The sequence below is a fragment of the Salmo salar genome, chromosome 09 (assembly GCF_965601325.2).
Source record: "Salmo salar chromosome 09, fSalSal1, whole genome shotgun sequence".
NCBI lineage: Eukaryota > Metazoa > Chordata > Actinopteri > Salmoniformes > Salmonidae > Salmo > Salmo salar.
In genome coordinates this window covers 138,325,850-138,352,033 of record NC_138299.1, presented here as the reverse complement: position 1 = coordinate 138,352,033, position 26,184 = coordinate 138,325,850, and the positions used below count along the sequence as shown (strand labels likewise).

Below are 26,184 nucleotides of genomic sequence, written 5' to 3'. Positions count from 1 at the left end.
TTGCTAGATGTTCGCGTTATTCGACCACTCATTCACCCTGACCAACCACCCTACTTTCATTTCTGCCTTAACTAACCGTCTGTCTTATGTAACCATACCAAACTTAACATACCACACTAATTTGAGTGTCCCAGATTTACATATACTATGTTACGCCTAGTCTATGAGACCAGGATGCTTGCTTATGTAGCTTATAAATGGCATGTAATATGACTAAACAGAGGCAACATAGCCCAGGTGGGGATTTTGACATAATGGAACAGATAATATACAAGGACAATGTTCAGATGTCCCCTGCTAATAAAGAGAGTACACAATGCTCTCTGTGACAATCCCAGCATCCTTCACACTGTCGCCCCTCCCTTGAGGTGTATAAACTTGCTCAACCGAGTGTGAGAGAGCACTGATGTCATGGGTTGTAATAGAGATCTCTAGTTTTATTGCCCGTTGACGGCTAACATTTTTGGCTTTCTATGTTCAATATTGTGGTTATTAAGACAATACTTGTGGCATACACCAGTGTCCTGCGAGGTAAGATAATTTTTACGGGGTGCAATAAATCCATTCCAGTATCTTCATTCTTAATGACATTTTATTGATTTCTTGAATATTGTTGAATATTGGTTACATATTTTGTGTAGTTTTCAAGGTCATGTGAATAGAATATGATTGCATTTTAAGTAGCAAAGGGTTGACATTTAACTTAACCAATCCTAATGTGATGTGTTCCAGGCACTGGCTCCATCCTCCTGTCGGCCCTGCAGTCCCTGCTCTGTGCGCTGGGCCTGGTGGCCCAGGCTGGAGAAGCAGGTCCAGGTCTTCTCTGTCATGCAGTCCATCGTCTCCTTCCTTATTATGGGTGAGATTCCCTGATGAGCTCTAAACACTTCACTGTCAAATGGCTGAAGCACTGGATTTTTGGTTTCTATTTATGTATAGCATATAAATGCAGCCTTTTATTGGGTTTCTTGAAAAACTGTTGCGTACTAGAGGGCATAAACATGGCACCATGGTCTTAATGGGTTGCACAACCTCTAACTGGCTATGGCACAGCACAAATAGTAATATATGATTCTCTAAACTTGTGTGCTTATTTGTATACTCTTTTGTATTTTTACAGATTTTAAAGGACAATAGGATGTTTGTCAACGCAAAATAAATCTGTGTTTCATTCCCTGGCGTCTGTGTTGGACCAGGCCCTATATGCTCTGTGGTGATGCAGTACCTCCTCTGGACTAACTACTGGTGGGTCACAGCCTCATGTACCATCTGGCTCTTCTATGACTGGAACACACACAAACAAGGCAAAGCTACATTACAGCCCTTCAGAGAATACAGTTGGAGTAGGGCACTGGTTGTTCTTCAGACTTACTGTAGCTTTTTGTTGATGATATGGTGTGTTGACTCCTAGCTGGCCGAAGGTTCTCGTGGGTAAGGAACTGGACAGCGTGGACCTACTACCAAGACTACTTCCCTGTCCGAGTGAGTGATAGTAACTGCACACTGATTTGTCACATTCCAAGGGCAAATGAACTGTTGTTCAAGCCAATATATGCTATTTAGTATAATTTCAATGTTGAGTCTCATATTTAACAATCTTGTGATTTCAGCTTATCAAGACTCACAACTTGTTGCCCAATCGAAACTATATCCTTGGCTACCACCCACATGGAATTGGAGCACTTTGTAACTTTGCAACAGAGGCCAATGGTTTTTCAGCCTGGAATAACACCATGTGTGGCTACCCTGGCTGGGAACTTCCACATGCCATTAGTCAGAGAGTACCTGATGTCTGCAGGTGAGGACACTGGTCTCTGGTTAGTCTCAACCCATACTAAAAACAATGAGTGATTGTTCTTAACATGGACATACATTGTAGATTAATTTCCCTCCAAGGACAGTAAAGGTTTAATTTATAGATATGATTGAGTAGTTCTGTAAATGTTGCTCCTAAAAAGAGTGATTCATTATTAATCTTCAGGGGTTTGTCCTGTGAATCGCACCACTCTGGAGTTCATTCTGTCGTGTAATGGGGACAGGGAATGCAGTCGTTATTACTGTTGGAGGGGCAGCTGAATCTTTGGACTGTACTCTAGGAGTTCATTGTATGACACTAAAGAACCGGAATGGCTTTGTGAAACTGGCTTTGCAACAAGGGTGAGTCCCCATGGTAAACACAAACAATCCACACCAGAAAGCTACATTGATTCAAGGAGATACACTTTGAACAGACTGTCAAACTAATCAACTGGAGGTGAGACTGACTATGTTGTGTTGTGTCTTATTGTGTTATTGTCTACCAGGGCTGACCTGGTGCCTGTGTACTCATTTGTAGAGAATGATGTGTATAAGCAGCTGATACTGAATGAGGGATCGTGGTGGAGGCTGATCCAGAGGAGGCTACAGAAGATCCTGGGCTTTGCCCCCTGTGTGTTTCAGGGCCGGGGCCTCTTCTCCCCTGACACTTGGGGCCTGGTCCCCTTCTCCAAACACATTCGCTCAGTTGGTAAGCTTACCATGTTCCCTAGAAATACTAGCGGGTCTTGTGTAAAGTTATTGATATGTTATTACTATGTAATTACCATTTGACCATGTCATTTCTTAGTAATTTATGTTCCTCTAAAACAAATGCAAACTTACATTTTTTTTTCTTACCCCATTAAGGTATGTATGTGGAGAATGGCCTTGGATCTAATGTAGAATTCAAGTACATTTGATCTATTTTAGGGTGAGTAACACTGAGAAAATGATTTTGCCTTTCAGTTGGAAAACCCATGGAGATGCCCAAGATCAGTTCACCCAGCCAAGAAGAAGTGGATCATTACCACACCATGTGCATGAGCTCCCTTACACAACTCTTTGACAAGCACAAGACCCACTTTGAGCTGAGGGAGGAGGATGTTCTGGTGATTCACTGAGGAGTGGTCATACCCTGGCCGGGTCAGACGCAAGCACTACTCATTGGCTGCTCCAGATAAGCCTTGTACATTATGACTGAAGCTGTAACTAAAGGAACCATCTCACAGATCAAAGGCTACCTGTCAAGACAGACAGAAACACAATAGATGCTGCCGGTTCTTTTCTAGGATAATCACTAGGTAAAGTGTCCTGGGGGTAAGATTGTTGTTTTCTGTCTGGATCCATAGCCTGCTGTAACACATTGTATGCATTATTGCTGTCATCACATTCAATTCAGCATATTTCTTCAATTTCTGGTTCTGCTGATGAAAATAAAACAGATAATGTGTATTTTAAATCCATAACATTCATTTTTTTAAATCAGAACTGGGTTGTTTTCTGGGCACTTTCTATATATATATTGCAGAGAGAGCATGTCTGCAATATATATATAGATGTCAAATCATTTCTGTATTTGTCTTAACAAGTCTTTCTGTATTTGTCTTAAGTCTTTCTGTATTTGTCTTAACAAGTCTTTCTGTATTTGTCTTAAGTCTTTCTGTATTTGTCTTAACAAGTCTTTCTGTATTTGTCTTAACAAGTCTTTCTGTATTTGTCTTAACAAGTCTTTCTGTATTTGTCTTAACAAGTCACTTGCATGGCCACACGGGGGCATCTTGACTTTTCACTACAGTGAACGAACCAATGTATCCCAGCTATTCAAACCTTTTGTAAAATATTGTATATCAAGCAGGCATGCAATATCATGTATTATTAGTTGCTTGTATGTTTTAATATAACTATTCAGTGGTTCAGTGTGTATATTTAAAGATATTGTTCAGAGAGACACTATTTATCTAAATTCACTTGTCCTCACATTTTTCCACATAAGAACAAGTGAGGTCAATAGACACTCAAGATGTAGCTTCCACATTATCATAATCTGTGACGATCTGTTCACAAAACAGTGATAAGAATGTAGGTTTTAATAAAACATATACACACTATAACATTCCCCCCTTTATTTTAGAAGGGCACAGAACACGAAAAACATTCAACTGTCGTCACATTACATGTTTTATTCCTTCTTTAAAACGATAATAAAGTATGAAGGCCATGATTTGTCATTGGTGCCCTCTGGTGTTATTGATCATAGTTTGAATCACTAAGCCCTCACTGAAAGCCCTGAATCTGCCTGTCAGTCAGTGCAGTGGTCCCCAGCCCTTCATCCATCCACATGTGCATCTGTTGAAGGAGTAATGTGTTTGTTACCACAGCTTAACAAGATACAGTATGTCACCATATTGACTTTCAGTTGCTTCTCAAACATTACATATGCCTGTAAAACATTTGGTATCTTTGTTTGTTCATTGTAAAGAACTGATGCCTTTGAGCCATTCACTCTGTAATTGTTGTTGTTCTAATTTTCTGGATTTTACAGCTAAACAATCAAAATGTGGAAAAAACAAAATACTTTATAGTAGTATCATAAAGTTGGGTTGACACCTAATCTTGAAAGTGAATCAATAAATGAAAGATTATACAACCTGCTGTAGAATATATTATTAGCATTGTCACGTCCTGGCCAGTATAAGGTTAATTGGTATTGTAGTTTGGTCAGGACGTGGCAGAGGGTATTCGTTTTATGTGGTTTGGGGTGGTGTGTTTTGTTGAAGGGGCATTTGGTTGAAGTATTCCGGGGTTTTTGGGCACTGTTTGGTTTTCAGGTATTCTATGTTTAGTCTAGTACGTCTGTTTCTATGTTTGGTTAATTGGGGTTGGGACTCTCAGTTGAAGGCAGGTGTTGTCTATCTGCCTTTGATTGAGAGTCCCATATATTAGGGTGTGTTTGTGTTTGTTATTTGTGGGTGATTGTTCTGTGTTAGCCTTGTGCTTTGCAGACTGTCAGTTTATTGTTCGTTTTCTTGTTTGTTGTTTTGTGGTCGTTTTGATTTAATTAAATGTTCAAAATGAACAACCGCATGCCTGCTGCGTTTTGGTCTACCTTTTCAGACGACGATTTCGCAATATCGTCAGAAGACGAAGATAAGTGTGACAAGCATGCTATGTATATTGGCATGATTATTTAAAATACGGCACATACATTTCCAATTTGTACCATTACCTATGCCCTCATGTCTCTTGCCTTTTTTCTAGTATTACATTGGTTATCATTTGTACCTACAGTTGAAGTCGGAAGTTTACATACACTAAGGTTGGAGTCATTAAAACTCGTTTTTCAACCACTCCACAAACTTCTTGTTAACAAACTATAGCTTTGCCAAGTCGGTTAGGATATCTACTTTGAGCATGACACAAGTCATTTTTGTGGCATCATCATGTTGTGGGGGTGCTTTGCTGCAGGAGGGACTAGTGCACTTCACAAAATAGATGGCATCATGAGGGAGGAAAATTATGTGGATATATTGAAGCAATATCTCAAGACATCAGTCAGGAAGTTAAAGCTTGGTTGATGGTCTTCCAAATGGGCAATGACCCCAAGCATACTTCCAAAGTTGTGGCAAAATGGCTTAAGGACAACAAAGTCAAGGTATTGGAGTGGTCATCGCAAAGCCCTGACCTCAATACTATAGAAAATTTGTCGGCAGAACTGAAAACGCGAGTACGAGGAGGAGGCCTACAAACCTGACTCAGTTACACCAGCTCTGTCAGGAGGAATGGGCCAAAATTCACCCAACTTATTTTGGGAGGCTTGTGGAAGGCTACCCGAAACGTTTGACCCAAGTTAAACAATTTAAAGGCGATGCTACCAAATACTAATTGAGTGTATGTAAACTTCTGACCCACTGGGAATGTAATGTGATGAAAGAAATAAAAGCTGAAATAAATCATTCTCTCTACTATTATTCTGACATTTTACATTCTTAAAATAAAGTGGTGATCCTAACTGACCTAAGACATGGAATTTTTACTCGGATTAAATGTCAGGAATTGTGAAAAACTGAGTTTAAATGTATTCGGCTAAGGTGTACGTAAACTTCCAACTTCAACTGTACTACATACATTAATGACTTTGACCTCCATATAGATCTTTTTAAGTTTTCTGTAATCTGAGATTGTGTGAGTTCTTTAATAAGAGTGAAACTTACATGACTCCACTTGAAATGTCATCCTCAGTGAGATATACACATAGGTCTACCATGTTAATCAATAGACTTACCTGCCCCACTGTGAGCCAAGCAGGAGATGGAGCCATCAACCAAGCTGAGGTACCTGACAACTCTGAGAGAACCACAAAAAGTTAATTCATACCTCCCCCAAACGCAATGCATCCGTAGAAACCTTCTGCAGGATTGTTGAAAATGATGTAGGTGACAGACTGAAAGACAAACAGAAACACAAATCCTATGATAACCTGAGTAGAGACGAGAGAATGGCTCTTAAGGACTTACAATCAGATCCTTCAATTATCATGAAAAAAAATTAACAAAGGAGGAGGAATTTGCATACAAAACAAATGTGACTATGTGAATGAATGTTGCCAACAACTATCTAAAGGTGACTTCTATCACAAACTGAATCATGACCCTACCCTAGAATTCCAGCATAATATCATATCCGGCAAGCGGTACCGGAGTGCCAAGTCTTGGACCAAAAGGCTCCTCAACAGCTTCTACCCCCAAGCCATTAGACTGCTGAACAATTGATAACCCCCCCACCACCTGTACACTGCTGCTACTCGCTGTTTGTTTGTTACCTATGCTTAGTCACTTCGCCCCCACCTACATACAGATTACCTCAACTTGCCTGTACCCCTGCACACTGACTCAGTACCTGCGCCCCCTGTATATAGCCTCATTATTGTTATTCTTATTGTGTTATTATTATTATTATTTTTTTTGCCTACTTGGTAAATATTTTCTACTTCTTGAACTGCACTGTTGGTTAAGGGCTTGTAAGTAAGTATTTCATGGTAAAGTCTACACGTATTGTATTCAGGGGCATGTGGCAAATAAAGTTTGATTTGATATCCACAGTGGAAATCTATTTGGAATCAGGACAAATCACCAAAAAATAATGTGAATTTCTATATGTGAAATTTCCTAAGATACCAACTTTTTATAGAGTTTCTAAATTACACAAACAAGTGTCTCCTCCCCCAGGTAGACCCATTGTAGCAGCAATTGACTCTGTGACGTCCAGTGGCAATTTTAGCATGTAAATCTTGGTGGGGCAACAAAAAAAAGTGGGATGCGTGCCAGCAAATCCACTACACAACACTGAACAATACATTAATTGCACTATAACGGTGACAAACGGTGCCCACAAACTGTTAGGGCCTACATAAAGCTGTCCCAACAGCAGAGTCCCAACAGTAGTCCCAACATCTTACCACTGCTACACCTGGCTTTCAGCTGAGCCTTGTCTGGCAGCGAAACAGTTCATTCAGCCTCATTTACTGCCTTTTAAAAAAACATAGCTGATATGGCTGACTTGCTTAAACAAATGTGATTTCTATTGACAATTGAGATGTACAAACTATGGCATAAGGGGACGACAAGAGGATAAGAGGCAATCCGTAATTTCAATTAAGACATTCATGAGCGAGCAACGACGGAGATAGTCAATATAACTATTTGTTCAGCAGTTTTGAAATGTACAGCGACAGAATTCAGAACATGGGCTGTTCTTATAGTGTACTCCCTGTACAACAAGTCAGAACTGTAGGATAAATAAAGTGGGAATTTAAACAGACAATGAAAGCTCTTACAATATTCGATGATTACATTTCTCTAAAACAGGTTATAGGCTACATGTGCACCACCAAGTTAGAACAGTAGCTGAAATTAAGAGGTGAAAATAGACCAAATTATTAGGGGGAGGCACATTGAATGGCTTTTGGGTCTTTGCGTGTCAAAAAAGATACACATCATATAAACATTATTTGACTCGTTAAATAAGCTTTTAATTTGACACATCAAATAACACAATTCTATTATAGAATGTTGTGTGTTCTGAAATTGCACCTGCAAGCCAAGCGCCACCCCTACTATCAGTAGCACTGTCAAAGCTGTACCAAACAAGTACACAAACACCACGAATGATGTGTGTACAATACCGCGTTGGTGAAAATAGACCAAATTATTAGGGTGAGGCACATGGGCTACTAACAGCTTAGTATACGACATACACTTAGTACTACTTTCTTAGCTACAGTATACATATCTTCCTGACATATGACATCATTTATGCAGCAGCATACAACACATTATTGGACTCACCTTGTGAAGGTGGTGCGGTGGTCCTTTGTGGGCAAATTTTGTCATCAAACTTTGTCATCAAAGTCTGGCATTCTCTGGATTTATGGTGGGAACTCCATTGAATAGCAAGCTAGTGTGTGGAAACGACAAGCGGATGCTTCACATTTATACATCCAGTGAAATATCTGTCTCATTGTTGTATCTGTGGTTTTGTCCAACGAACAATAGCGGAATTACTAAGTTTATGGCTCTCTTTCGGGATGACGATATCTACTTTGCAACTTTTGAGATTGGACTGCCCTCTTGTGGACTTTCCCAAATAATTTCAAGACAAAACTCGGACGTCATAGTAATAACGTAGCCTACAGTAAAATTGCAACAGTATAGGATTATAGTATCTTGGTATCATCTTCCCTCCTCTGCACGAGGTCATGGGCAGGTCACAGTAACTGGTAGACTTGTGCTTGTAGCATAAAGGAGGGAAATGGTATAACCTTTTTTGTAAAGGTGTCATAAAACAGACTTGCAAATAATGGTGACAAATACATATTTACCCTCAAATTATAGTGGTAGCCTATAGTTAATTGCCTATACTCCTAAATCAACATAAATGTATATGACGAATTCACATAAAATAAAGAGCAGTATTATTAAAGACACCAGGTGGCATTTAATTAGAACAAAAAAAATATTTAAAAAATGTTTAATGGCAATATTCTTCAGGTACAGAGCAATATTAATTATCAAAATGTTACACATTTATGCCCAAAAAACCTTGTCTAGAGGTAATATTTTACTCAGACTTTACAGTTACAATTTTCATGAAACTATCAAAGACTTAAGCTAAAATACAACAGGGAGACATCATTTGAATGTAATTGTAATTGGATTTCGTCCCCTTTATACGGAAAAAAGTTCAAACTTAATATGCTATATCACCACAGTGCTGATCTCAGGCTCGGGTTCAGGCTCATCCTCGGGGTACAGTCTGCAGTATTTGTCAACCATGACATCCAGGTCATGCTTAACATGAGAGTTTATGTGGAGCACGGCCAGACTCTTGCACCTGTGTTTGATAGGTGTGTCACTGAGATAAGTCTGCAGGCGTTTCCTGGATGTCTCAGAGCTGCCGCTGTCCTCCAGCATCAGGACAGGTAGGGTGGTCAGGACCTTCAGGAAGCAGTTGACGTTGGGGAAGAACTTGACGTCCGACAGCTGAAGTGTCTCGTGGATGGTGGAGGGCAGGCGGACCTCCTTGCTCCGGTGCTTCCATTTAATCTTCCAGCAATGCAGCTCAGCGGGCAGCGTGTCTGGGTTGGGGAGGTCCTTGCGGTACACATCTGCATGGTTCTCCTCTGAGGTGTTGAACTTCATCTGGCCCATGATGGCAGGGACCAGTGACAGGCACTTGAGGGCTTTGAGGTTGCTCTGGGAGAAGATGTCGTCCACTTCATCGATGATGCCGCGGATCACCGGGACCGTCACATACTCCTTGAAGTAAGTCTCTGGCGGGATCTCGCCTGGGTCGGGCGATCGGTGCTTCCGGAGGAACAGACGAGGCACCTTCACCGGGATCTCCATGGTACCCGCCAGATTCACAGCCTCCTCAAACCAAAACTCATGGTAGACCTCGATGTTGTCGAAGACTTCATTCAGAGAATGCAGGACAGCTGTTAGACTGTTGGCAGCGAAGAACACATCAAGGGCCTCCCCTTGCAGGTTTTTGCCGAAGGCTCGTGTGAAAGAAAGAGCATTTTTCAGGATGACCAAGGTGACAACAAACTCAAAGTCAGCCAAGGTCTCTGCGATCGAGTAGGCGACCCCAGTCATAGCGTCAGGGAATTTTACGTTCTCATTGTCCCGAATGCAGTCCATGCACAGCAGGAGGGACTCGAGCAGGTCCACAGTCAGTTCAAACACATTGTGCTGCACTGTCCAGTTAGAGCTGCAGGCCTCCTTCAGCTCGGTTGCCTTCTCATAATTTCCCTGGTGGTAAACAGAGATGGCCTTCTCCAGCTCAGCCTGCAAGGATGGAGACTGCTTAAAGAAGATGCCAATCTTTCTCAGGGTTGCCATGACAACCTGAACACTGGGGAAGGGAAGGCTGTTGGCCAGGTGTATATTCAGTGCGCAGGTGGAACAAGGCGTGTGCATTGCCATGGGGTACTTTCCCATCAGTCCGACTGCCACAGCTTTCATCTTAGTGGCAAAGGTGCCAGTGGCTACATGGGCCTGGCCACGGCAGTCCTCCATCCTCAGCCCCCACCCGTCTGTCACTTGGGTCTCCAGCCTCTCCACCAGTGAGGCCTCGTCCCCCTCGAACGGCAGAAAGTCCAAGAACTCCTCCCTGAGAGTGTTGGACTGATCTACAAACCGCAGAAAGAGAGGCAGGTGTCTCTCCCCAGCGAACTCCACCAGGTCCCCTGTGACCAGTGAGAAGAAGCGACTCTCTCTCACCTCCATGAGGATCTCCTCTCTGACAGTGCCCTCACAGACGTCTAGGAGCTGGCTCTGCTGGGCCGTGGAGAGGTACTCCACATTCACTGCTGTGGCCTCAAACCGTCTCCTCAGAGCCTCATCTCCAGCATTAATGCGGTACTCCAGTAAGGCCTGGAAATTACTGGGATCTCTCTCCAGTCCTTCTGGGACATTGGTCTCCAATGGGATGTTCTGCTTTCCTAGCATGAAAACAATCTCAAACAGAGACCTCAGGTAATCTCGGAACTCCTTCTCCTCTGGGGACAGCTTGATTTCCTCCTCAGCGGCATCTTGACCCTCAGTTGCCTCAATGTCTTTCTTTGAGTGGAGCTGTTCAATGGAGGATGCCACTGCAAGGACACAAAAAAATGAAATTCGATATAAGCTCATGTTTAACAGGTGTATGGATACAACAAAACTTTTAAATAAAAACAATTAAACTTACATCTTCTCTCTTTAATTCTCCTTATGTCTTCTTCAGTCTGTTAAAACAATTATTTGAAACATAAGACAATGTAACTATGTTAACTATTACATTGAAAACAGACCTACAGAAATATAGCCAGTAGTAGTTAACAGAAATGTTCCTTTTTGAAGCAACACAAGGATATAAAGTTCTAGTAAAAAAAGAAGCGATATTATACCAATTCTTTGATCCGCTTGCGATGTCTGCTATGAGGATTTTTGAGGTGGCTTGTTAAATCAAATATGGTTGGAATAGCAGTATCCTTCAGTACTGTTCTGTAAGGGCTCTGAAAAACAATAATGAAGACAAAACAAGTCATTCAAAATCAAAACACAGCTCAAAACCTCTCAAATGTAAGATTATGATCATCTCTAAAAAGACAGATTGTTCAGTGAGGTAGACATGTTTCAAACAAAGACCTTTGTGGTTTGACATGCACTTACTGTTTTACAAACCATAGCCGGGTCAAAGTGTTTGGCACACAGTCTGTAGTGTTTATTGAGTTGGTCTGATGTTTTCGCCTCCAGATCCGCCCGGCGACAGTTCTCAACCCAGAGCCTACATCTGAACAAACCAGAATAGGAGGGGTTAGTTGGAATTTTTATTGGCCTAGTTATCTGTAAACTATTCGTTTTAAAGAATCATGGTCCAGACTGAAGACGATGATTAATTTACTATTTAGGTGTGTTAGTGCTGGGGTGGTACCTAATATATATATATGTATATATGTCCCAAAGTTTCACTAGAGGTACGATGGATCTACATCACAAATGCCATGGGGGCTAACTTATCTGTACAACTCAGTGACAGGCGAATGTCAGCACTGTAAACCACACACACCACTTGGCTGGCTAGCTAGCTATTTCCCACATATGAAAGTTAGCTATGATGACTAGCGTGCTACTGAACACAACATAGCTAAATTTAGCAAGCTATCGTATAACTGGTTACTCCCCGAGAAAGGTAGGGGTTCATATTGTGACGGTCAGATGTTGTCATACCTTTCTGGATCTCTTGGAAACCTGAAAAAAGCCAAATCGGATTGCGTGCTCTTCCTGGTACAATTTGGAGCCGCGCAAAAATTGGGCATTGTGCATAAACGTTTATTCAATTTCAAATGAATTTAGTATTCAGACATATGCTTTGCGTTTGAATAATGTATATTAGACAAGCTAGCTACCTGTTACTTTGAAATTAACCTAAAAGGCGCGCAACAGTGCTAAGCGTGGCCTGGAGGATTTGAGAAAGAGGAAACCGAACGGCTTCCGTTCAACAAACAATGTACGTCACAATGATGTCTTGTCACGTGCTCATTTGTGTTATCTCTGCGCACAGATCCAGGATCAGCTCTAACTAACAACAATTACACATTTACATTGTAAGGGTTAAAAGAAAAACGTACCCCGGATCAGTGTAAAACCCGTGAACAGAGGCTTCTAGATGACCGTGCGTCTACGTTACACTGACGATTTCGTTACACTCGTGTAAGAGGTACCCCAAATTTGCTCAAATATAGCTAGTTTGTCATGGCAATAGGACATATAGGATATATAGTCAACTTTAAACGGCTACAGATCGGATTCATGAAAAAAACAATACCAATGTACTTATAAACGAGCGTAAATAAAGATAAAACACATACTTAAAATACTTAATCTGGCTCGTTGGTCTAGGGGTATGATTCTCGCTTAGGGTGCGAGAGGTCCCGGGTTCAAATCCCGGACGAGCCCTCTTTTTATGTCTAAAATTAAACATGTGTCAACGTTGTGGATGGAAACATGGTGAATTCGCTATATATGTGCATGAGTTAAACCCAGCAAAAATTGAACTCACTGCGTCATAAAGCTATTGTTCAATCTCTGTTATAGTCTATGTAGTTGCACCAAATGTACCACTTTTCACTACGTTGTTACAGCATTCAATTACTTGTATTTTACCATTGCTCTTCAAATTTAAAATGATGGGCTCGTCCGGGATTTGAACCCGGGACCTCCCGCACCCGAAGCGAGAATCATACCCCTAGACCAACGAGCCACAGCGTAAAATAAGCCGATCTACATGATTATAAAATAAGAAATTCCACGTGATAATTTGACTGACGATGTGGAGTTCATAAGGACACTTCAATCATAATACATCTCATCTACACCCATTACATGTAGCTTGCTGTTGTGTAGAGAATCACTCAGGCGTTCTTACGACACTAGTACGATAACGTTGCCGGTTTGTTGTGCTGATCAGTGTATTAATGAGTGTGAATCATAATTATAGGCTACACAAAGGAGTTATGGCGTTAGACAGTTATTATTATTGAGCAGAAAAGTGTCCACTATCATGGTAATTTATTTGGTATTTGTGCAGGTATAAATAGCATTGAGACAATAGACAGTGTATTCCTGGAAGAAATACATATTGGTGTGTGTGAAGATAAGTTGAGGAACAGAGGCTCACAACAGTTCAATTAACTTCTTTTTATATATCATACATAAGACTGTCTTAATATAATACAAAGGGCATTGTCATATACACAGCAAAGTCTTGACTAGATCTTACAATCTGTGGATACATGGACTTATCCTTTTCCCCATGCTGTTCAGTTTTATAGTGCATGTTGCATGTACAAAAAATTTGATGAAATAAAAAAAAATGAAGGAAAAGATATTCAAATGAAATCAGAGGACTTGCGCTTCTGTAGGGTGAGGGATATGTCAACAAGTACTCAAATGTGTGAAACCCAAACATAACAGCCTTATTGAAAATGGAACCACTTTTTTTCCACCATGTGCTTCTCATACAACCAAAATGTAAAGTTTGTGGATGTACATGCACTTACAATATACCCTGTGAAAATTAAGGTTTGAAGATATAGCTTTCCCTGTTTGATTCAAACCCTACCTCATAGTGTTGTCCTGATGTAGTCAAGTACCTCTGACCAGAGACCATGATACACCACTGACTAAGAAAACAGATCTTGCCACTGAATGGTCACCAAATTGACAAACAATCATCATACCAGCAGGAGCAAGGTAGTGAGTTCTATACTTCCTTTATTAAAAAATATAAATATATACATAAATTCTATTTCAACTATTAAAAAGGGGCTGCATGTCATGACAACTGCTCTAGATCAAAGGTCATTCAGCATGATCTGAAACAGGCTCACACTTAAGAGTCACTCAAGTTTATTTTTTTTAAATACTTTTTTTAACCTTTATTTTGGAATGTTTAGTACCAGTATGAGTGCCAGCAAAACCACTGTCCATTTCTGAATCTCAAATCATGAGGGGTATGAAAAATGATTGTGATTATAATTTTAACATTTAGATAAAATCAAAATATCATTACAGGTAGCTTTGCATTTGAGTTTGTGGTTATACCAAACATGATTTGTCCTTATGATGGTCTCTCCCCTGAATTATGATGACAATAGAATGGTGTCCTGCGGTCTGTGTGTGTTTAACTAAGAAGGCTGTTATGAGCAGGACTTTGGTCTTGTTACTTTTCCAGAGATGACAAAAAAAAAAAAAAAAAGCATAAAAAAAAAATAAGCACTTCAAAATCCCTGATATAAAATAAACTGAATGAAACATGTATTTTATTTACTGTCGAGTTCTACGGACATGCATGTGTGCCTAAGTTGAGCACCATCCTCAGGACATTAGCAAGAGGGCTGACTGGCACCCTTTCCAATTGAATAGGACCAGGCTCACAAGGTGCCCTGCCAAATCATTTTGAAACAATTGTCTGTACGCTGCCAGGGTAATGAAACTAAAATAGTCTTGAGTTATGGCAGTAGCTAGCATGTCGACCAAATTATGTATGAAAGGCAGCGAAACCCTTAAAAATAGTATACGTGGGGGAAAATGCAGAAATAGAATGCAGTTGTCTCCATTGAACCATGAGCTTTTAATTCTGCTACTCTGGAGCCTGCCGAGTAACTACCAATGTCACTAAACATAAAGGTTAAAAGAGAGAATCCACAAATTAAATCAACCAAATAATATGGAAACAGGTTTGGTAAAACATTGCAACCTTAGCTACCGTATATTTTAACAGTTAAGTTCAACAACGGGTTCCAGTTTTGCTAGAGCAATATATTGCTGCTGTTTTGTATTGACGTTAAAATAAGATCTTGATAAACAGAGTCAAAAGTGGTGAACTGCTACATTATTGGTTACAGACACCTAATATGCTTTAAAAACAACTGCTTTGGTATAAAAAATATCCAAAGGGAAAATAAATTATTGTAAAATTCACAGCATAATTTGAGGAGGAAAAAAGGCAGTCACTTAACTCGTTTTTTTCTTTTCAGTTTCTGTTTAAGATGGAGAATTTGTGCAGGTGTTCAGATGAGGAACTACATGCAGATTTGGGGGGGGGGGGGGGGGGGGGGGGTAAGCAAAGGGACTCTGGAAAAGATAGTTCTTTCCACTGTGAAATCCTTAATCTGTGAACAAGATTTTGAGGAAATAATGTTTAGGAGATTGGTGTGTACAAGAAGACCCTGTAATGTGGGGCCCCATTAATGAGAAATCTTTGTAGAGAAAGGCCTCAGAAATCATTCTTAATTACCTTTTTCTATGATGTTTATTCTCCTTAAAGAATTAAGGGCTGTCTAGAGAGAAAAAAAATAGAGGAAAGCCATGTTAATTCAAATGATAATGTCCAGCTCCGTCCCATTCCAAGTCCATGAGTCGTAAGGCCAAAGGGTTATCTGAGAACCAGCCACTGACTGAACCAGTCTTCCCCGCGCTGGGCCGGATCCTTTTCTTCTCCAGAGCCAATCTCTCGTCTGTGCCAGGCCGGGCCCAGCTCACCAGGCACCTGGACTTAATGGGGGCAGCGCTCCCCTCAGAACCTCCCCACATCTTCCACCTGCAGGGTATCCCCTCCACTGTCTGGGCCAGCGCACGCCATAGGAACTCCACTGCTATGTGCTCCCCTCTCACAGAGTTACACAATACCAACAGACAACACGAAATATCACTGCAAACACTTTCCTCCTGGTCAAGCTACATGTTTTAAAAGCAGCTCTTTTGTGAAAATTCACTTTAAAAAGGGTAAAACAATCAACAACCTGTGGAACAAAAATGTCAGAAATTCCACCGTTTTAAATAAGAGGCTGTGTTAGCATTTCATTACTGACAGCTACCTGTAAAACTGCTTCCAACTTTATCCCCAATGCTCACCAGAAGATTTTGCCACGTAATACCAGACGGTGGTTATTTGTTACATGAATTTTGTGAAATGGCAGATGGATGTCTCAATTTTACTATGGTTATTTTGCAACATTACTATGTGTAATGATTGCAAAAGGAAAAACAGAAACCACATTCTTTTAACAAAGGATCTTCTCTGTAGTAGCGGTTCAGTGATATCTCCCTTCTGACGTGAGCAGCTTTAGTTCGACACACCTGTAGTAAAAAACACCACCTTAAAAATGACGCACAGGGGGAACACACAGCCAAATGTCAGTGCAGTCACGAGCTGGCCATGGAACTCTGCTGCACACACACTCCAGTCATGGGAGACTCCTCCCGGTCCATGCCCTGCCTCATGCCCAGGTGGCCCTCTGGTAGGTAGTGAGCTGGCCCAGTGTTTGTGCCCATGGGGTACGCGGGGTGGGCGGCCATGCCCGTCTCCTGCCGGGGGTTCGAGAAGGCGCCCAACCCCATGCTCAGTCCGCCGTGGTGCCCAAAGGGCAGGTGGCGGAGCTGGTAGGCCTGGTTGCCATGGTTCCCAGTGGAAGAGGAAGATGTGGAGGAAGAGGAGGCAGAGGAAGACAGGGAGGTCATGGACAGATGGCCATGCACCACCTCCATGGAGTCCTGTGTGGAGGCGCTGTGTGTGGGGGAGGTGTAGTGCCGTGGGCGGGGCCTTGTGGCCATCACCTGCGCGTGGTGATGATGGGGGTGGGAGTGGGGGTGCAGGGCCTTGGGGTGCTGAGGGGGGACATGGAAGGTGGTCTCCTGGACTGGGTGGGTCTCTCCGGCCACTGGCTCTGGTCCAACGCCGCCTCCCCTCACCAATGGGGGAGGGTAAGTCTTTCTTGCCTGTCAGTGGACCACAGATACCGAAATCAAATCAATTAATGTCTCTCATACTGACTTTGCTGATAGATACTTTGAGGAAACATGTACTTAATATGACTGTGATGTGGTTGTCCCACCTAGCTCTTAAGATGAATGCACTAATTCAGTCGCTCTGGATAAGAGCGTCTGCTAAATGACTAAAATGTCAATTTCAATACTCTTGTCAAATGCTTCTTGGAAAATGTCATACCATTACATTCTCAGTGCATTTAATATTGACCACATTAGGACTTTCAACAGGTTGTCTATTGATTAATTAGCTTCTTCAAATGAATGACAAAGACATGTCACCTGTGGACAGAGGGTGTCACCATCGATGGCTGGCAGCACTGCCCCAAAGTGCCCTCCACTGTGTAGGTGGTGATGGGTGGGGTCGGACCTTGCTCTGCCACTGGTACTTGTCCCAGATGATCCTCCTGCAAGAGAGAGACGAGGGCACAACCTCAGCCTAAGTCCATCACACCACATCTAAAAAATGACAACCTAGGAAAGGTTTAAAATAGTATATATTTTTTAAGCACCATCAACTGTTGGGTTTCCCACCAGTGCACTGAAAAGGCACCACTTTGAGATATGAGCCCACAACAGCAATATTCCGAGGAGAGAAAGAGGGTCAATTGAGCCAGGGAGTGTTACCTGAGCTGGAGGAGGTGCTGGAGGTGGTTCCAGAGGACTGGGACTGCTCCAGCGCTGGGCTGGTAGACACACTGCTGCTCGTGTTGGTCCCCTCGTCTGCAGTCTTCTTGAAGAAGCTGTGCTGTAGGGCGTAGTAGGGCTGTATGCGGCTCTTGGGGTCGTAGTCCAACATCCGCAGGATCAGGTCCTTGAACTTCAAGTAGTCAGCGACGGCGTGGCCAGACTCCCCCGCCCGCCGGCCACCTGGACCCCCGGCCTCCACACCCAGGATGGAGTGGAGCTTTCGAGAGGCTGGAGGCTTATACTGCTCAGAGGAAAGATGAGGGGACGAGACAGAGGGGGGGTCAGGTACTTGAACTCAAATACACAACACTACCAAAAGCCACTGTTTGGACACCACATTGAGAGAGGAACTGCAGAACACTCACCCTTTTGCCATCTTTGGTCTTCTTAACGCTCCATGTGCCATCTGATAGCTTCTCAAAGAACTTCCTGGCTTTTGGGGCTAGGTCCATAATATGATTGGGGGGGATACCTAGAACTTCAACTATCTTATTCATCTGGTCCACCTGAGAATTATAGAACAGAACAAAATACTGCCATGGATTAATGTTAATTACGTGTATCAAATGAATTTACTCAGAGTTGGATACATTTAAAAAGATCTCCAGCTAGTCAGTCAAGCCTACTGTACCTCGTTGGCTCCACTGAAGAGGGGCTCTCCGGTGTGCATCTCTACCAGTATGCAGCCCAGGGACCACATGTCGATGGCCAGGTCATAGGGCATGCCCAGCAGCACCTCTGGGGAGCGGTAAAAACGACTCTGGATGTACTGGTATATCTGACGAAGGAGAAAAAGAGTAAATCACAACCTATTCTTAAAGATAACATTACAGATATCAGCATTACAAGCTTGAGAACAGAATATACGTCAGAGGTATACAGAACATATGCAAGAAATGAGACTTGTGAAAGACAAGGTTAAACTCTTTTGGACCAAGTAGTAGATTAGCATACCCTCTGTCCTAGTTGGCAGGAGCTGCCAAAGTCCACTATCTTGATGGCGCTTCTTTTGGGGTTGCACAGCAGGATGTTCTCAGGCTTCAGGTCACAGTGGATGATGCTGAGCTCAGGCGTGGCCAGGAACAGCAGCGCAGTGCAAAGCTGCTGGGCAAACTTCCTGGTCAGGTTGAGAGAGACGCCACGGAAGTTGGTGTTCCGCAGCAGGTCGTAGAGGTTGTATGAGAGCATCTCAAACACCAGGCAGAGGTGGTTCCGGAACATGAAGTGACGTTTCAGATGAACTACATGATAGGAAAATGAGACATTCTGCCAGTCAAGCTTGGCTGATACAGGAGAGATTGGTGTAAAACACGACAGTACTCCATAATGGCTTAGACAATAGACAAGCACTAGAGTGCATTACCTATGTAGTATTTCATCTCAGTGTCATGTTTGTTCATGAGCTCTAGGAGACGCACTTCAATCTGGGCTTGATTGAGAAAAGCTTTTTTGTTCTTGATGATCTTGATGGCAACCCACTCCTGCTCTGCACGGTCATAAGCTTTTACAACCTACAGCAATCACAAGGAGAGAAAAAACACCGACACATACAATACCAGCCAAAGGTTTCAGAACACGTACTCATTCAAGGGTTTTTCTTTATTTTTGCTATTTTGTACATTGTAGACATCAAAACTATGAAATAACACATATGGAATCACATGAGTTTCTTCAAAGTAGCCACTCTTTGCCTTGATGACAGATTTGCACTCTTGGCATTCTCTCAAGCAGCTTCATGAGGTAGTCACCTCGAATGCATTTCTATTAACAGGTGTGCCTTGCTAAAAGTACATTTGTTGAATTTCTAAATGCGTTTGAGCCAATCAGTTATGTTGTGACAAGGCAGGGGAGTATACAGAAGATAGCCCTATTTGGTAAAAGACAAAGTCCATATTATGCCAAGAACAACTCAAATTAGCAAAGAGAAACAACAGTCCATTATTACTTTAAGACATGAAGGTCAGGCAATCAAGAAAATGTCAAGAACTTTGACAGTTTCTTCAAGTGCAGTTGCATAAACCATCAAGTGCTATGATGAAACTGTCTCATATGAGGACCACCACAGGAAAGGAAGACTCAGGGTTACCTCTGCTGCAGAGGATAAGTTCATTAGTTACCAGCCTCAGAAATTGCAGCCCAAATAAATGCTTCACAGAGTTCAAGTAACAGACATCTCAATATCAACTGTTCAGAGGAGACTGCGTGAATCAGGCCTTCATGGTCGAATTGCTGCAAAGAAACCACCACTAAAGAAGAGACTTGCTTGGGCCAAGAAACACAAGCAATAGACATTAGACCGGTGGAAATCTGTCCTTTGGTCTGATGAGTCCAAATTAGTGATTTCTGGTTCCAACCGCCGTGTCTTTGTGAGACGCAGAGTAGGTGAAGGGATGATCTCCGCATGTGTGGTTCCCACCATGAAGTATTCACTATTATGATATCCCATCTGCTTTGCGTTTGGTGGGACTATCATTTGTTTTTCAACAGGGCAATGACCCAACACACCTCCAGGCTGGGTAAGGGCTATTTGACCAAGGAGAGTGATGGAGTGCTGCATCAGATGACCTGGCCTCCACAGTCACCCGACGTCAGCCCAATTGAGATGGTTTAGGATGAGTTGGACAGCAGAGTGAAGGAAAAGCAGCCAACAAGTGCTCAGCATAGGTGGAAACTCCTTCAAGACTGTTGGAAAAGCATTCCTCGTGAAGCTGGTTGAGAGAATGCCAAGAGTGTGCAAAGCTGTCATCAAGGCAAAGGGTGGCTACTTTGAAGAATCTAAAATACATTTTCATTTGTTTAACCCTTTCTTGGTTCCCACATGATTGCATGGTTTTGATGTCTTCACTATTATTCAACAATGAAAAAATAAAGAAAAACCCTTGAATGAGTAGGTGTGCCCAAAATCTTGACGGGTACACACTAGCTACACAAGTGATCACGAGAATAATGTTGAATCATTTACAAAAGTGTACCTGTCCAAATGACCCTTTGCCGATCAAGGAGTCAATCTCATAGCGGTCCATCCACTTTTCCCCATTCTTGACAATGTAATCGTAGTTGTCATCGTCATAGCCATCGTTGAAGACCTTCCTCTCTTTCTTGTGACTGGAGTCTTCACCCTGACCCGTTTGGTGCCGTCGCTTCTTTTTTGCATAATACACCTAGAGTCCAGGAAAGAACCGCAATACAGACATTAGCATATGTACTTCCTGATCTAACTGACTACATGAAAAATATCCCAAACTATAATTTTTTTGTGTTGTGGCAATTGCAGTTCATTAAACAGCAGAAACCAGTCTCACCTCATTGATCTGTTTATAGGTTTTGATAAGGTCTATGGAGAGCTTCCTCAGGGGAGCCAAAGTAGGGTCACGAAAGCACTGGGGTATGTGCCTCTGTAACAAATCACAAGGAAAGCATTAATATCTCAGAAAAAAAAAATGTGTATGAACTTTTCTTACAATTTGCAATCAAAATGATAGGCTACTTAAAGTTCTGATTTATACAGGGCAAGTGCGTGTTAAAAAGTGTATGACAAATTGAGAGGTTTGTGGGTTGCTTGTATACCGGGTTGGCAGTGAGCTGTTGCGTCTGGTCGCTGTACGGTAGGACCGCAGCAGTTTGGTCAGTGCTTGGCTGGTGGCGGTCACTGTACTGCTGGTGCGTATGGGGCATTGGAGCAGCCATCTGAAGACCAGCAGCATGGAAAGAAAAAGAGGGCGCAAGCCGGACGGACGAAGGTTTGCATGCTGAAGTCTCTCCTCCTGAAAGAAGTCAACATTTACACGAGTTAATGCTGAAATTGTTATATATATATATATATATATATATATACACAAATTTAAAAAACAACCTTATACAAACTTTCCCTGAAGTAGTGAGAAATCAATTTGATTTTTCAGACTGATTACTCCATCAATGGCAGGTTTCCTGCAGTGACAAACTGATCTAAAATACCACATCAAGGGGTCTAGAAGTGTAGGCACACAGCTTTAACCTTTACTATGTAGTATGAATCTCAATGACTATCAACTGAAATTCCGAAATGGGATGTTGGTAAATTCTAACTAACATGTTATGGTCAGTGTAATTTCTCTCATATAATTGACATGAGTCGGAAGACATAGGCCTAACTCTTACTGTTAAATAGTGCTATTATTCAAATTATATATGGCATGTTTGTGGTAATTGCATCCATGAGAAGGTGCCGACAGAACAGTGGGAGGCTATAGAATATGTACTTTTAGATCAGGAATAAAAATGCAATATTTATATAGCCTGGGTAGCGTCAACCTTCTCTTTATGTGAAAAGAAATCAGAAAAGTATTACATAGCTTGTTCATCTATCAGCATCTCACCAGACAACACAATTCACTAGCGCTACACAGTAACCACTATTCAGAATCCCAGCAACAGCACCTAATTAGCATAGCCTATCACCACAGAGATACAGCGTGATTTGGCAAGCCCATCAATGCACAGGCCAATCACAACGCAGTATGCAAATAGCCTACTTTTGTTGCCAGGGCAGAGCGGCTCCCATTTTCCAATGAGAAAGCAAGAAATAAACAAGAAATAAAATTGAACTTTGGCACACTTAGAGGCCGCTTTCAGTACACTAGAGCCCGACAGCAAAATAGCAGCACAGCCTAAAACCTGCACTCCATCTGAGAGCACTAGAAACAGAGCTGACCCAGCTGTGGAGGAACAAATATATCCAGACTAATAGATATTATTAGGAGAACCTTGGAAATAAAGATGTACAGTAGCTACATTCCAGTTTAGAATTATACAGTGGTAATATGCCATTTCTGACACATCATACAATAATAAAACATGTATTAGGTATAACTGATCATGGGGGTGACCTCAGACTCCGACAAAAGCAAATAAGGTAGCCTAGTCTAACCCCATTTCTCACTATAAGTAGTGCAGTACTATTCCTTATAAATTGTGATTTATATTACATGTATAATATTGTACATTTAATATTATATTGGCCTTTATATAATTAAATCTGGGGCTGGTGAATTCACACTTGTCATTTGTGTAACTGTTCAATAATAATGCTTGCCAGTTGTTGAAGCATCCTTCCAAGCTCACTAAATGCAAAAGACTCATCTGTAAGGATGACTGGCATTTCTTTCTTCTCCACTTTCTTGGCTGACATCTTGAGGTGCACCATGGTTCTATTTTAAACATCACTCCATTTAATGTAATCCCAATTCCAAATTGTAAATTGTCAGAAGACTGCCTCCTCCCCACCAAAGAGAAAATATTGCAGATATTGCAGCTAACCTGGATGCATCGTCTCCTGTAAAATTTCATATCATCCTGGGAGGAGAGTCCAGCAGCAAACCACAACCCACTATGAAGAACAAAAAGAGATAAGTATCATTGACTGTGCATTTCTGGTGGGATCCACTTTCCAATAGCACAAAAACTTGTGGAAAAAAGGGGGAGGAAAAATACCAAAACATTGCAAAGGCAATGGATGACTCACGCAATGTTTTTCAGAAAATATATATTGTAAAATTAACATTTTGTAAATCTAGAAAAAAAGTTAAAATCAATCCAACAAATCACATTTTCCCAGTCAGTCAGGTTAATTTCAGTGAACCAATGACTCAAAGATTGTATTCGGCATGTTGACAATTAACCATATAAATCTAAGCTGTATAAAGCTGTTTACTTTCTGCAAGAACAGTTCAGAAACATGGTTCACACCAAGACAGGTGACATCCTAACAAGCAGGTAAAATCAGGTTGACCATTGTTTTGGACCTAGTAAAACTAGAGATCTCCTCTCAGAATGTCTATACCCATTGTCAAAGCCATTAACTTGATATGCCTGTGATGAAGATGACCTGAATGCCTCAACAGCAACTAATTAATAAAAGAAAATCAAATATTACACTATGTATTGACAGTGAGCTGAAGTATTTTCAGTGTGGGAAGGGTTGCTAAATATGATATGCAGTATAAGCCTGCATTGCAATGCAAGTATTTTGAATAAACTGTATACCATTTAAATTATTCAGAACAGTGCATATAAAGTAGAAATAACGCATCCAACTGTTCCACTAAGGAAAAACAAGGTAATTGCTTGTAAAGCATAAACGATGATAACGTTCACCGTTTTCAGGACCGTCTTCTGAACAGTTCCTTTCCTGGCTATTGAGTCGAGGCATGAACACAGGCCTAGTTACATTGATATACCGTTATAATACGAATTGTGTGTATGCATCTTCATATCTAACTATGTCTATCCTATGACATTATTTATTAAAAACGATTCCCTCAGTTTTGTTACATACTTGCACACTCAAATCGGGCTGTCATCAGTTGAAAATAAGGAATTGTCAACTGTTAGCTAACTACTCACAGGTGATGGAGTATTTCTCGCCATGGTTGGAATTTGGAAAGGAAATCATCTGTTTAGTTTAGCCTTCTCAAGAGCAGAAATGTCAACGGCAAAGTCTGGCTTCGTCCACAATGACAAATACTACCTAGCTTGGTTGCTCATTAGCTAACGTTACCCTTCTAGCTTTGGTACGTTAAGGCAAGCCACCCGTTTCCTCTCGCCAGAGTGATTGCAGTGACGATGTGTTCTGCGAGCGAGCTGTATGGGCCTACTAGCAAGCTACGCGTTAGATGACCAGCTAGCTATGTGGCGAGCTTGCCAACTTATTAGCAAGCCAATAACGCATGATATGGGGCCCGAATTGTTAACTGGATACATTGTTACTGTTACCTTGCCCACACCTTTCTAACAGGTTAGCCATGTTAACAACCGTAGCTAGCTAACGAGCCTTGCTTACCATAAACACTTAACGTTAGCTAGCTAGCTATTAACTTCCGTTAGCACTTTGACGTAACGTTAGCTAGCTATTAACTTACGTTAGCACTCTGACGTAACGTTGGTTAGCCGCTAGCTACAAATAAAGGTACAATGTCGTTAGCTCACTAGCTAGGTTTAAAACATGTTAGGTGTAGCTAGATCCAGAGCGCTAACGTTAGCTAGCAAATATGTACTGGTTAATGTTACCGACATTCTTATGACATCCCCCGGCCAATACAATGGTTGCTGATCGTTAGCTAGATAGTTTATTAGTTAGCTAATTACCACCCCCTGTAACGTTAGCTACCTTTATTACACAACACACAGTCAGCTTCATATATGGGCTCACCTCTGATGGCACGATCTTCATTTAAAGTCAAATAACCTGTATGATAGGGCAACTTATCCAGCTTGAGCTTCTCCGCCCTCAGTCGTCGGCTAAGTTAACCGTAGCAGTCAGTCAACTCAATTCCAGTAACGCGAAGGTGAAAAGTATCCCCCACTGGCCAGCCAAGTAAAACTTCTTGACGATCAAATGCGTTCCCAACCAACAAAATTAGTTATCCACCCAACTTCGACTAGCATCAGCTGATGACTAGCGCCAGCTAGCTCGTATGCTAGTTGACAAAACGAACGTGGCTACTGCTGTTGACTAGCTAAGGTTAGCGAGTTAGCTAACAAGATTCTGTAGCTAGGAATTCAATAGCTAAATAAAAGGTTACTACATTCAGATTGTTCCGTTTTCTTGCAAGCTCACCACGGGAAATACGGACGTAGGCAATCATAACGAATAATAATCAAAATCCCCCATAATATGAAACAAATATCATGCCCTAAAATATACGCTTATTTTGGACAATAATTTTGATGTCAATTTTCACAAAATGGCGCGCGTCCCAAACCTGCGCAGTGAACCGGCCCGGTAGACCAGAGACACTGACAACTATAAGTGCGGCTCCCCCTAAATATATTTAAACTATGCTAAATCATTTGCTTCTTAATTGTCTAAATTCGATCCATTCGACGCATTGTTTTCAACACAAATGTCAATGGTATATCCAGTGATTGCATTATTCCGGCGGGAAGGGAGAACATTTGAAAATAATCCGCAAAAAAACCTCCTGACAAAATGGCGACGGCCTGAGTTGTTACTATGACAACTGTCAATCAAACTATTCAATCCCCGGATGACCCAATGACGAAAATAATTCAACTGTAAATTCAACGTTGCATGCTGTCATAACTTGTCAATCAATCAGTAATTCTAATGAAGAAATAGTCTCAATTTAAGTATAACATTCTAAAGTAGAATAAAATCATCGATAGGATTTCTAAATTATTTTGAGAAAATGCATGAATAGGAATTTGCCAAACTTTCTTGCATGCATTTTTGTGGCAGTCATAAAACTGTATGTATGACTGCAAAAATACATTTGTAGAAAATGAAATGCAAGACATGCAGACCTAGTCTTCTTCATTGTAAATAAGA

At 41.5% G+C, this 26,184-nt stretch overlaps 2 protein-coding genes, 2 non-coding genes and 1 pseudogene across 8 annotated transcripts; 2 read left to right on the top strand and 3 right to left on the bottom strand.

Annotated features, from left to right (window-relative positions):
- Positions 1 to 254: 254 nt before the first annotated feature.
- LOC106613005 (diacylglycerol O-acyltransferase 2-like) lies at positions 255 to 3,195 on the top strand (annotated as a pseudogene). The gene is made up of 7 exons (XR_014378669.1): positions 255 to 309; positions 733 to 810; positions 1,412 to 1,482; positions 1,611 to 1,798; positions 1,982 to 2,157; positions 2,304 to 2,506; positions 2,764 to 3,195. The product of XR_014378669.1 is annotated as a diacylglycerol O-acyltransferase 2-like (transcript).
- Positions 3,196 to 8,809: 5,614 nt separating this feature from the next.
- On the bottom strand, positions 8,810 to 12,328 carry LOC106613007 (52 kDa repressor of the inhibitor of the protein kinase). Its single transcript, XM_014214814.3, has 5 exons — positions 12,066 to 12,328; positions 11,508 to 11,628; positions 11,243 to 11,350; positions 11,044 to 11,080; positions 8,810 to 10,948 (listed from the first exon to the last, which is right to left on the bottom strand). Exons 1-5 carry the CDS (start codon positions 12,152 to 12,154, stop codon positions 9,051 to 9,053), a joined length of 2,253 nt encoding a protein of 750 aa, XP_014070289.1. The 5' UTR covers positions 12,155 to 12,328; the 3' UTR covers positions 8,810 to 9,050.
- A 394-nt stretch (positions 12,329 to 12,722) lies between these two features.
- trnap-agg (transfer RNA proline (anticodon AGG)) lies at positions 12,723 to 12,794 on the top strand. The gene has a single exon. It is a non-coding gene; the product is annotated as a tRNA-Pro (tRNA).
- Positions 12,795 to 13,026: 232 nt separating this feature from the next.
- trnap-cgg (transfer RNA proline (anticodon CGG)) lies at positions 13,027 to 13,098 on the bottom strand. The gene has a single exon. It is a non-coding gene; the product is annotated as a tRNA-Pro (tRNA).
- Positions 13,099 to 13,520: 422 nt separating this feature from the next.
- LOC106613008 (dual specificity tyrosine-phosphorylation-regulated kinase 1A) lies at positions 13,521 to 25,841 on the bottom strand. 4 transcript variants are annotated; one of them, XM_014214815.3, is made up of 12 exons: positions 25,045 to 25,841; positions 23,154 to 23,223; positions 21,423 to 21,619; positions 21,158 to 21,250; positions 20,828 to 21,016; positions 19,219 to 19,366; positions 18,810 to 19,096; positions 18,487 to 18,633; positions 18,221 to 18,361; positions 17,793 to 18,096; positions 17,448 to 17,572; positions 13,521 to 17,117 (listed from the first exon to the last, which is right to left on the bottom strand). In XM_014214815.3, the coding sequence occupies exons 2-12, from the start codon at positions 23,161 to 23,163 to the stop codon at positions 16,545 to 16,547; spliced, it is 2,214 nt and encodes a 737-aa protein (XP_014070290.1). In that variant the 5' UTR covers positions 23,164 to 23,223; positions 25,045 to 25,841; the 3' UTR covers positions 13,521 to 16,544. The 4 variants fall into 4 exon arrangements, with proteins under 4 accessions (XP_014070290.1, XP_014070291.1, XP_014070294.1 ...); XM_014214816.3 differs by lacking the exon at positions 25,045 to 25,841 and adding an exon at positions 24,240 to 25,013; XM_014214819.3 differs by lacking the exon at positions 23,154 to 23,223.
- Between the last annotated feature and the right edge of the window lie 343 nt (positions 25,842 to 26,184).

Excerpts from the sequence above, each read along its gene's own strand:
- LOC106613008 (XM_014214815.3), bottom strand. Across the intron at positions 21,251-21,422 it reads AACAGCTCACTGCCAACCCG|AGGCACATACCCCAGTGCTT; the intron begins GTATACAAGCAA and ends GATTTGTTACAG. Across the intron at positions 18,362-18,486 it reads TCTTCAGTGGAGCCAACGAG|GTGGACCAGATGAATAAGAT; the intron begins GTACAGTAGGCT and ends TATAATTCTCAG.
- LOC106613007 (XM_014214814.3), bottom strand. The coding sequence starts at position 12,154 with ATGCCCAATTTTTGCGCGGCTCCAAATTGTACCAGGAAGAGCACGCAA. Across the intron at positions 11,629-12,065 it reads TTTCCAAGAGATCCAGAAAG|ATGTAGGCTCTGGGTTGAGA; the intron begins GTATGACAACAT and ends TGGTTTGTTCAG. Across the intron at positions 11,351-11,507 it reads CGGCTATGGTTTGTAAAACA|AGCCCTTACAGAACAGTACT; the intron begins GTAAGTGCATGT and ends ATTGTTTTTCAG.